At 50.6% G+C, this 12,397-nt stretch overlaps 1 protein-coding gene across 1 annotated transcript in view; it reads right to left on the reverse strand.

Annotated features, from left to right (window-relative positions):
• The window catches only part of LOC127573198 (uncharacterized), a 36,981-nt gene that overhangs the window by 18,173 nt on the left and 6,411 nt on the right, over positions 1 to 12,397 (reverse strand). Inside the window, exon 2 of the mRNA XM_052021198.1 lies at positions 39 to 223. Coding sequence (XP_051877158.1) covers positions 39 to 223 — 185 coding nt within the window. The remainder of the gene's footprint in view (positions 1 to 38; positions 224 to 12,397) is intronic.

The raw sequence follows: 12,397 nt of genomic DNA on the forward strand, positions 1-12,397 counted from the left end.
GCATTCCCTGGGTTTCAGCAGAATGAGGGATGACTCACCGAGGTCCAGGCTGGAGCCCGTCCCCTGGGCTCCAGCGGTGGGGGTCTGCCGGTCCCAGCTTCCGCAGTCCTGGCCGTCAGGGAGGGGGTGCCCGTGGGTGCGTGGGGCAGTGGGTGACTGGGGGATGCTGGGCAGTGTCCGCGACTTCGCCAGCCCGGCGCACTCTGGCCTCCTGTCCAAGGACCTAAAGTGAGGAGAGAAAAGGCAGAGTGACTCGGCCAATCGCCCGGCAGAGCCACAGACTCGGCCAATCGCCAAGCAGAGCCGCAGATGCCAACATTCCCATCCAATGAGAACGCTCCCACATTGACGGGTTGCCACGAGGGGGTCGGGAGATGGGGCGGGGGTCGGTCATGGGTTGAGCAGTGGGCTCCAGGGGTTGGTGGGGACAGGGAGTGGGGGCATGGCCCAAAGCACCTCCCACCAAGGGGGGTTCCAGGACCTCCTCTGCCCCCCGTCCCGATCCGGACAACCACACGCATCCTACTGAACGCTCTGGAAAGGGATCAGGCGTGTGCAGCAGGTCACAGTACACATGACACACACAGGGTACCTGGGCCCGAGCAGCAGATCTACAGACCCTTCAACGAGGCTCAGTAACACAGGGTGACGGTTCTGGTGTCTCTGTCGACAACGCGCAGCCTGCTCGGGACACTGCCCGCGGGTCGGGACGTCTCCCAGAGAGGATTTTCTCATTCGAAGGAGAAGACACTCTGCAGTTTTACTCTCCATTCGGATTCCGGCGAAGGATCCGTATCTCAGAGCGAGCGTGACCAACCGAGGGGGAGGAAGCACAGCCCATCCGCGGCACTTCCCCTGCCCCAGCGCTGCGCCTCTGCACCGCTCCCCTGCACCTCCAACAGGCCAGCACCATGTTCCGGGAACTCCCAGCCTCCAGCCGGAACCCTGCCCCAGAGCCACGCCGGGTTAAACCAGGCGCCTCATGTCCACACCGTCCAATCAGTGGGAGACATGGCTCTGGGGGAAGGTCAGAGGTCATACTTTATTATTACTAGTACATAGATAGAACATGACAGCACAGCACAGGCCCTTCGGCCCACAATGTTGTGCCGACATTTTATCTTGCTCTAAGATCTATCTAACCCTTCCCTCCCACATAGCTCTCCATTTCTCTATCATTCATATGGCTATTTAAGAGTCTCTTAAATGTCCCTAATGTATCTGTCCCCACAACCTCTGCCGGCAGTGTGTTCCACCCACCCACCACTCTCTGTGGAAAATACTTACCCCTGACATCCCCCTTATACCTTCCTCCAATCATCCTAAAATTATGCCCCCTCATGTTAGCCATTGTCGCCCTGGGAAAAAGTCTCTGACTGTCCACTCGATCTATGCCTCTTATCATCTTGTACACCTCTATTGAGTCACCTCTCATCCTCCGTCTCTCCAAAGAGAAAAGCCCCAGCTCACTCAACCTATCCTCATAAGACGTGCTCTCCAATCCAGCAGCATCCTGGTAAATCTCCTCTGCACCCTCGCTAAAGCTTCCACATCCTTCCTATAATGAGGCGACCAGAACCGAACACAATACTCCAAGCTTTGATGATATGATTAGATTTCTTACATGCAAGGATTTTAGTTAAGTTCTTTAATTTAGTTATCATAGCCCCTATAAGAACCCCTCCAACTCTGGCCTTCCCGTTCACCGTACCCCACCCATCGGGGCCACTTCGACAAGGTTGAGACCAGTTGCCAGAAGAGGACTGGAACCAGCTCCCTGATGGTAAATCCCCTGGGAGCAATGGGAGACACCAACAGGTAAACCAGTTTCCACAGAGGGTGAGACCGCTGAGCCTCCTGCCCCCAGACCAGGTGACAAGGTCCCTAGAGAGTGGGACAAGGCAAAGCACCTCAGAGCACCAGTGACCCGGGTTCAATCCTGACCTCCGGCGCTGTCTGTGTGGAGTTTGCACACTCTCCCTGTGACCATGGGTTCCCCTCAGTGCTCCGGTTTCCTCCCACATCCCAAAGACGTGCAGGTCAGTGGGTTAATTGGCCGCTGTAAATTGTCTCGTGTAGGGAAATTCAACAGTGGAGGGGCCTGTGGGATAGACAAGGTGGAGGGGTGCAGGGGAATAAGGAGGGGGTAATGGGACAGATGGGATTGTTCCCCAGGGGTTGGTATGCACCTGATGGGATGAGTGGCCACCTTGTGTTCTAGATGTGAGGTGTCAGCCACCAAGGGAAAGGAAGAACAGTGGTGAAATTAAAAGGGGAACATGGAAAGTTTGAGAAAATACCAGTGGTAAAATCAAAGACAGTCCACTGTGTTTATTACCAAGAGCGAGGGGATAGTGAGGGGAGGGGGGGGGAGGGGTGGGGGGAGCCAGTCAGAGAGTTAAAGTGGAACCGGTGGAAGTGGGAGGGTGGCTGAGGGTCTCTGTGATCAAGATGGTCAGAGCTGACATAAAGGAGAACAAGTATCGGATGGAACAAATGGGATACGAGGGGGGAAATGGTAGGAGGTTTAATAGTTTTTGAACGTGGATAAGTCACCAGGCCCAGATGGGATGCATCCCAGGCTGTTTAAAACAGCAAGGCAGGAAATTGCAGAGGGTGTGAGGATAATTCTTCTATCCTCCCTGGCTACAGGAGCCACCCCCGGACTGAGGATACCTCATGTTGTGCTGTTGTCCAAGGAGGAAGGAAGAGTTCGGCCAAGGAATTCAAGGCCCATTAGTTCAACTTCAGTGGAGTACGGGTTATTGGAATCCATTCTCCCGACAGTGTAAACCTTCAATCAGAAAGGCACCAATTAATCATCAGAATACGTTTGTCGGGGGAATGTCACATCTGACTAACAACTGAAGTGTGTGTGGAGATAACCAGGGGGTCAGTCAGGGCAGTGTGCTTGATGCAGTCTCTGTAGATTTTAGCAAAGCTTTTACATAATCCACACAGCAGGCTGGTCAAAGCCGGTGGTATCCAAGGGAGAACAGCATATTCGATCCAAAGTTGGCCCGATGTCAGGAGGGAAAGGGCAGTGGTCGATGGGTGCCTTTGCGACAGGAAAGCTGTTACTGGGGTGCTCCGTGGGGCTCAGTGTCAGTCCTTGCTCATTGTAATCGATGCTGCAGAACGCAGGGGCCGTGACAGAGGATGCTACAAAACGTGGCCGTGCGGGTGAGTGAGGCGGACAGCTCAGACCAAGGAGGATATTGATGCTCCGGTCATTTGGTCTGCATATTCAGCCAAATTTATAGAGTCAGAGCTCTACAGCACGGAAACAGGCCCTTCGGCCCAACCCGTCCATGCCAACCAAAGTGCCTATCTGAGCCAGTCCCATTTGCCCGCGTTTGGCCCATATCCCTCCGAACCTTTCCTGTCCACACACCTGTCTAAATGCATAATAGACGTTGTAATTGTACCCGCCTCTGCCACCCACCCTGGACATTCTCTCTTCTCCCCCCTCCCATCAGGCAGAAGATACAAAAGCCTGAAAGCACGTACCACCAGGCTCAACAACAGCTTCTATCCCGCTGTTATAAGACTATTGAATGGTTCCCTAGTATGATAAGATGAACCCTTAACCTCACAATCTACCTCATTGTGACCTTGCACCTCACTGTCTGCCTGCACTGCACTTTCTCTGTAACTATGACACTTTACTCTGCATTCTGTGTTGTTTTACCCTGTACTACCTCAATGCACTGTGTAAAGAATTGATCTGTATGAACGGTATGCAAGGCAAGTTTTTCCACTGTACCTCGGAACATAACTCCAATTCCTCTGGCAGCTCTTTCCACACACCCACCACCCTCTGTGTGAAAAACTTGCCCCTCAGGTCCCCTTTAAATCTTTCCCCTCTCACCTTAGACCTGTGCCCTCTAGTTTTAGACTCCCCTCCCCTGGGGATAACAATTGTGACCCTTCACCTTATCTGTGCCTCTCATGATTTATAAACCTCCAGAAGGTCACCCCTCAGCCTCCTGCCTCCAGGGGTGAAGTTCGGTCACGTGGAGGGGAGGACAGAACCTGGGCAAGTGCAGCAAGGCGGTGGGGTACACAACTGGGGGGTGACAAGTGGTGTGGAGGAACAGAGAGCTTGTAAACCCACAGACCCTCAGGACAGCCAACACCAGGTTAACAGGATGCACAGGAAACTTTCCTTATTGGAACAGGCACAGAGTGTAAGAGCAAGGAGGTGGCGCTGCAACTGTTATCAACCACAGTTTGAGCACTGGGCACCTTACAGGAAGGATGGGATGGCACTGGGTACATTCCGGCCACCACCTTACAGGAGGGATGGGATGGCACTGCAGTGGGTGCGGGTTTTATTGGGGTCGCTGGCACCAGAAGATTGTAACCTTGGGGAACGAGTGGAGGTGGGCGTTTTCTCTGGGAAGAGGAGGCTGATGAGAGACCTCAGGGAAGTGTATAAGCCCGAGAGACCCGGATGGAGTAAATAGGAAGGATACACTGCTGTTAGAGTCAGTTCTACAGCACGGAAACAGACCCTTCGGCCCAACTGCTCCATGCTGACCACAATGCCCACCTGAGCTAGTTCTGTTTCCCCCGCATCCCTCTGAACCTTTCCCATCCATGGACCTGTCCACGTGTATTATAAAACAGGTTATTGTACCTGCCTCGACCACTTCCTCTGGCAGCTCGTTCCATAAACGACCTTCCAACATCACCCTCTGCCTCCTACCATCAAGCCAGTGGGGTATCCCGTTAGCCAGCCCTCCCTGGGTTGCATGAGAGGGGGCAGGAAGCAAGGACAGAGGTTTACAGACACGCAAGGCTGCAGTGAGTCAGAGTGAGAACTCACGCCATCTCCCTTCACAAAACCACACCTCTTTCTTCCCTGCAGCTACAGAGCTGGGTTCTACGGGTTTCTAAACTGTTTGGAAAATTGGTGGAGTTGTAGATAGTGAAGGTGCAGCAGGACATAGGACAGCCGGTCACAGCTGGAAGTTGGGTGGACCGGTGGCAGATGGGATTTCATGTAGACCAGTGAGAGGTAACGCATTTTGGGAAGTCAAATTCTGGTTGGGTGCGTCAGGGACCCCAGAACTGCTGATGTACAGCAAGACATTAGGTTAGAAGTCCATCGCTCACTGATAGTGGTGACACAGGTTGGTAGGGTAGTGAAGAAGACATTCGGTACGCTTGCCTTCATAGGCCAAGGCATTGAGTAGAAGAGTTGGGACATCATGTTGCAACTGTACAAAACATTGGTTAGACTGCACTTGGAGTGTCGTGCACAGTTCTGGTCACCACACTACAGGAGAGAGGTGGTAGCACCAGAGGAAGTGCAGAGAAATTCACCAGGAATGGAGGGCTGTAGTTAGGAGAGATTGGACAGGCTGGGTTTGTTCTCTCTGGAATGTAGCAGGCTGAGGAGTGACCTCAGAGGTTTATAAAATTATGAGGGGCATAATTTTAATTATAGATGACTTAGATGAGGGGGTGGAGGGCTGGGTTAGTAAGTTTGCGGACGACACTAAGATAGGCGGTGTTGTGGATAGTGTGGAGGGCCATCGGAGCTTACAGAGGGATATTGATAGGACGCAGAGCTGGGCTGACAAGTGGCAGATGGAGTTCAATCCGGAGAAGTGTGAGGTGGTACACTTTGGAAGGACAAACTCCAGGGCAGAGTACAGGGTAAATGGCAAGGTACTTGACAGTGTGGAGGAGCAGAGGGATCTGGGGGTTCATATTCACAGTTCATTGAAAGTTGCCTCACAGGTGGAAAGAGCAGTTAAGAAGGCCAATGGGATGTTGGCTTTCATAAGTCACGGGATTGAGTTTAAGAGCCGCGAGGTTATGATGCAGCTTTACAAAACTCTAGTTAGGCCACACTTAGAGTACTGTGTTCAGTTCTAGTCGCCTCATTATAGGAAGGATGTGGAGGCGTTGGAGAAGGTGCAGAGGAGATTTACCAGGATGCTGCCTGGATTGGAGGGTATTGAATATGAGGAGAGGCTTAAGGTGCTAGGGCTTTATTCACTGGAAAGGAGGAGGATGAGAGGAGACATGATAGAGGTATATAAAATATTGAGAGGGATAGAGTAGACAGTCAGCGCCTCCTTCCCAGGGCACCAATGCTCAAGACGAGAGGTCATGGCTTTAAGGTTATGGGTGGGAGGTTCAGGGGAGATGTCAGGGGGAGGTTTTTCACCCAGAGAGTGGTTGGTGCATGGAATGCACTGCCTGGGGTGGTGGTGGAGGCAGATACATTGAACAGGTTCAAGAGCTTGTTGGATAGGCATATGGAGGAATGTGAGATGGAGGGATATGCAGGAGGAAGGGGTTAGGTAATGAGAGGGTGGTTTGATGGACAGCACAACATGGTGGGCTGAAGGGCCTGTTTTGTGCTGTATGGTTCTATGGTCTAGGCTGGATAGATAGTCGGATTTTTTCCCCAGGGCTGGGGAGACGAACTAGAGGGCACAGGTTTAAGGCGAGAGGGGAGAAAGTTGAAGGAGACCTGAGGGGTAGGTACACAGTGTAGTGAATATCTGGAATGAGGTACCAGATGTAGTGGTGAAGGCAGATATAACTACAATGTTTAACAAGCACTTGGACAGGTACTTGGATAGCAAAGGTGCAGAGTGAAATGGGCCAAACACAGGCAAATGGGACTCATGCAGACAGACACCACAGTTAGCATGGATGAGTTGGGCCGAAGGTCCTGTTTCCGTGTTTTTCCTCACCACTCTCTCTCTCTGCAACTTAAGATGTTCAATCTTTCTTTTCCCATTCCTGACAGAAGGTGATCGGCTCTGCCTCTCTCCACAGATGCTGCCTGACCCATGTGCTTTCAGGATTCCCCGTCTCCACTCCAAGATGCTGCGGATCTCCCGAGCAAACCTCAGGAGTCTCCTTCTCTGGCTCTCACTGTTGATTCTGTGGAACAGCCAAGAAAATGTGCAAACTCCATCTCCCTGCCCAGTGGCTCTGGCTTTCAGAGCCAGATGTTCTACACACTGTCCACAGCTGGTGAGCTTCTAAATGCTGCAGGAACTGGTTGTCCCCACCACAGCAGCCCCAACACAGGACAGCTGCCACTGGCCGACAGATCCAGCTGTAGGTGAAACATCGGTCCCTCCGACCAATCTCTCCATTGGTATTCCTGCCTCGTGCCGTGGACAGATCTCTTCTGCCCCGGACTAGGTGTGTTCAGACATAGGCTGCTGTTCCATCCACTCCAGCTTGCAGCCCATTGGGATGAGTGGGTGATACCTGGAATGTGCCTCAGCAGGATGAACAGTAATCAGATTAAATTTAGCTGAACACACACACTTGGAGTCTCAGGTATAAATTATTTTACTGGCCCTTCTTACTGCAACAGGTGCTGTTGACCTGAGTGGCAGAGTTCCTTTGACTTTAATATATCCCCACAAATATTAATAAGATCCATACCTAATTTCAGAATGTACTGAATCATGCAGTTGTGCAGAACCTATCCCTGGGAACGGAGGGCAGCTCGTCTGCTTGTAGGAGTGTGGTTAATATTACAGGAGGTTAGGGAGCAGCGGTTCCTTGCTGTCTGAGGACATTTCCAATATGTGTTGGCACCTGCCTAGTGTGAGACTTGACAAATTACACCACGATCTGAACATTTACAGATGTGAAAACTGATTAGTTTTTCAAGTGGGATACATTCTACAAAAAGGGGGAGTGGAGAATGTCGATGCTGGAATCTGGAGCAACAAACAGACTGCCAGAAGAACTCACGGCAAAAGGGACCACAGACACACTTTACAAAGTCCATCGTCTGAGCCTTACACTCGAGGTAATCGCATGTGCCTGACCTGCTATCCCCCATTACAGTCCTCGTTCTTCCCCACAACCACCGTGACCTTTCCAGAGTTTTGGCCACTCCCTTTGTAACGCTCTCCCAACGAGCTACACCAACTATTTTCCCAGCTACCTTCCCAAAGATCATCACACAGCCCTCCTCAGTCTACCAGTCACCTTGGCTCCTCTCACCACTCCTTCTCTTTGCACTGGCCACCTCACCTCACCTGGAGGGGTTCAGAGGGCTCAGACCAAACACGAGGACATGGGACTGGCTCACTGGGCAGCATGGTCAGCATGGACAGGTTGGGCCAAAGGGCTCATTCCTGTGCTGTATGACTCTGACACTCGAAAGAACATAGAACATTACAGCACAGTACAGGCCCTTCAGTCCACGGTGTTGTGTTAACATTTTATCCTGCTCTAAGATCTATCTAACCCTTCCCTCCCACATAACCTTCCATTTTTCTATCATTCATGAGTCTATCCAAGAGTCTCTCAAATGTCCCTACTGTATCTGTCCCCACAACCTCTGCTGGCAGTGCGTTCCACGCACCCACCGCTCTGTGTAAAAAAACTTACCCCGTCATCCCCCTTATACCTTCCTCCAATCACCTTAAAATTATGTCCCCTTGTGTTAGCCATTGTCACCCTGGGAAAAAGTCTCTGACTGTCCACTCGATCTATGCCTCTTATCATCTTGTACACCTCTATCAAGTCACCTCTCATCCTCCTCTCCAAAGAAGGAAGCACCAACTCACTCAGCCTATCCTCATAAGACATGCTCTCCAATCCAGGCAGCATCCTGGTAAATCTCCTCTGCACCCTCTCTAAAGCTTCCACATCCTTCCTATAATGAGGTGACCAGAACTGAACACAATAGTCCGAGTGTGGTCTGACCAGAGTTTTATAGAGCTGCAACATTACCTCACAGCTCTTGTAAGATTTCTTTATTAGTCACATGTACATCAAAACACAGTGAAATGCATTTTTGCAATAGAGTGCTCTGGGGGCAGCCTGCAAGTGTCACCACACTTCCAGCGCCAACATTTCAACTTCAATGTTGTGTGCCTGTGATCTGCTCCAGCTCTGTGGGTGGGTGGGGGTGTGCGGTGGTGGGGGGGGGGGGTCCAATGCCTCCCACATTGACTCCCATCTCCTCCCCACTGAGCAGGACCTCCAGTTTACTGTTGTGGTGACTGCAGCAGTGTGAAGTGCCAGTAGTGTGGGGGGGGGGGGGGTTCACAGGGCAGGTACACACCTCCTGTTGCAGTGGCTGAGCCCAGTCCCCAGCTCTGCTCTCTGTGTGAAGTTGTCATTTATCTATTTTTGCATTCATTTCAGATGTCTGTGTGCAGTTCTCCTCATAAAATGTTTATGTTTGAATGTTCACGGGCTAACTTTATGATTTGAGCTCTGAACCCAGGTTTCCTCCCACATTCCAAAGACATGGGAGTTAGGAAGTTGTGGGCATGCTATGTTGGCAATGGAAACATGGCAACACTTGCAGGCTGCCCCCAGAACACTGTGCAGAAGATGCATTTCACTGTGTTTTAACATACAGGTGACTAGTAAAGATGCCTATCTTATATAGCATGCCCACAACTTCCTAACCTGTACATCTTTGGAATGTGGGAGGAAACCGGAGCACCCGGAGGAAACCCACAGAGACACGGGGAGAATGTACAAACTCCTTACAGACAGTGGCCAGAATTGAACCTGGGTCACTGGTGCTGTAATAGCAATACACTAACTATTACACTACCACTCAACTAATGAAGGCCAACACACCATACACCTTCTTAGCAACCCTATCAACCTGTGCGCCAACCTTGAGGGATCTATGGACGTGGACCCCAAGATCCCTCTGTTCCTCCACACTGCTAAGAGTCCTGCCATTAACCTTGTATTCTGCCTTCAAATTTGATCCTCCAAAGTGAATCACTTCACACTCTTCCAGGTTGAACTCCATCTGCCACCCCTTAGCCCAGCTCTGCATCCTATCAATGTCCTGTTGCAACTTACAGCAACCTTCTACACCATCCACAACACCACCAACATTCATGTCAGCTGCAAACTTACTAACCCACCCTTCCACATCCTCATCCAAGTCATTTATGTAATTAAAAAAAAAATCACAAAGAGCAGGGGTCCCAGAACAGATCCCTGCAGAACACCACTGGTCAGCAAACTCCAGGCAGAATACGCTCCATCTACAACCACCCTCTGTCTTCTGTGGGTGAGCTAATTCTGAATCCACACAGCCAAGTTTCCCTGGATCCCATGCCTCCTGACTTTCTGAATGAGCCTTCCATGAGGAACCTTATCAAACACCTTACTAAAATCCATGTACACCACATCCCCTGCTCTACCTTTAATGTGCTTTGTCACATCCTCAAAAAATTCAATCAGGCTCATGAGATCAACGTGCCCCTCACAAAGCAGTGCTGACTGTCCCTAATCAGCCTATGCTTCTCCAAATGCCCAGAAATCCTGTCTCGAAGAATCTTCTCCAGTAATTTGCCCACCACTGAAGTAAGACTCACTGGTCTGTAATTCCCAGGGTTATCCCTACTCCCTTTCTTGAACAAAGGAATAACATTTGCCACCCTCCAATCATCTGGCACTAATCCTGTGGCCAGTGAGGACACAAAGATTGTCAGTAAAGGTGCAGCAATCTCTTCCTTTGCTTCGTATAATAACCTTGGATATATCCTGTCCAGCCCCAGTGATTTATCCATCCTTATATTTTTCAAAAGTTCCAGCTCATCATCTTTCATGTCAACATGACCTAGCATATCAGTCTGCTGTACATCATCCCCACAAGCATCAAGGTCTCTCTCACTGGTGAATACTGAAGCAAAGTATTCATTAAGGACCTCACCTACCTCTTCCGACTCCAGGCAGATGTTTCCTCTTATCCCTGATCGATCCTACCCTCACTAGTCATCCTCCTATTCTTCACATAGGTGTAGAACACCTTGGGGGTTTTCCTTAATCCTACTCACCAAGGCCTTCTCATGCTCCCTTCTAGCTCTGTCCATTCTTAAGCTCCCACCTGGCTACCTTGTAACTCTCCAAAGCCCTGTCTGATCCTTGCTTTCTAAACCTCAGGCAAGCTTCTTTCTTCCTCTTGACAAGATATTCTATGTCTCTTGTCAACCACAGTTCCTTCACTCTACCATCCTTACCCTGCCTCAATGGGACAAACCTATTCTGAACCCTATGCAAGTACTCCCTAAACAACCTCCACATTTCCATTGTGCACTTCCCCACGAACATCTGTTTCCAGTTTACGTTCCCAAGTTCCTGCCTAATAGCATCAAAATTCCCCCTCCTCCAATTAAATACTTTCCCGTACCATCTGCTCCTATCCCTCTCCAAGGCTACAGTAAAGGTCAATAAATTATGATCACTATCTGCAAATTGCTCTCCCACTGAGAGATCTGAAAGCTGATCAGGCTCATTGCCCAGTACCAGGTCCAGTATGGCCTCTCCTCTAGTCAGCCTGTCCACATTCTGTGTCAGGAATCCTTCCTAGACACACCGAACAAACTCTGCCCCATCTATCCCCTTTACACTCAGGTGGTGTTAATCAATTTTAGGGAAGTCAAACTAACCCATGACAACAACCCTGTTATTTTTGCATCTCTCCAAGATCTGCCTCCCAAGTGTCTCTGCTGCTGTTGGGGCGGGGGCTCTGTAGAATACCCCTAATAGAGTGATCACTCCCTTTCTGTTTCTGACTTCCACTCACACTGACTCAGTGGACGATTTCTCCAGGACATCCTCCCTTTCTACAGCTGTGACACTGTTCCTGATCGGCAAAGCCTCTCCCCCACCCCTGTCCCTTTTGAACCATCTAAACCCCAGAATATCCAGCAGCCATTCCTGCCCTTGTAATGACCACAACATCATAGTTCCATGTACTCACCCACACTCTAAGTTCATCAGCCTTGTTCCTGATACTTCTCACGTTAAAGTAGACACAGTTCAGTCCATCCAACTGACTGCAATTTTGCCCTTTCAACTGCTTATCCTTCCTCAGTCTCTCTACACGTTGCATCTACTTGTACACTAACTGCACCAACCTCTGACCTATCACTCTGGTCCCCATCCCCCTGCCAAACTAGTTTAAACCCTCCAACAGGTGTAGCAAACCTGCCCACAAGAATATTGGTCCCCCTCCAGTTCAGGTGTAACCCATCCCTTTTGTACAGGTCGTACCATCCCCAGAAGAGATCCCAATGGTCCACAAATCTGAAACCCTGCCCCCTGCACCAACTCCTCAGCCACATATTCATCTGCCAAATCCTGGCACCCAGAAGGCAACACACCATCCAGGAGTCTCTTTCACGTCCACAGAATCTCCTGTCTGCCCCCCTTACTGTGGAATCCCCTATCACTACAGCTCTCCCAACCCCCCCCCCCCCCTTCCTTTCTGCACCACACAAGCTGGCTCAGTGCCAGAGACCTGGGAGACCTAGTCACTGCAGCTTTCCCCTGGTAGAACATCCCCCCCAACAGTATCCAAAGTAGTATACTGTACCTGTTATTGGGGGGGGGGGGGGGGGTGAACTGCCACTGGGGT

The sequence above is a fragment of the Pristis pectinata genome, chromosome 8 (genome assembly GCF_009764475.1).
Source record: "Pristis pectinata isolate sPriPec2 chromosome 8, sPriPec2.1.pri, whole genome shotgun sequence".
In the NCBI taxonomy this organism is placed as follows: domain Eukaryota; kingdom Metazoa; phylum Chordata; class Chondrichthyes; order Rhinopristiformes; family Pristidae; genus Pristis; species Pristis pectinata.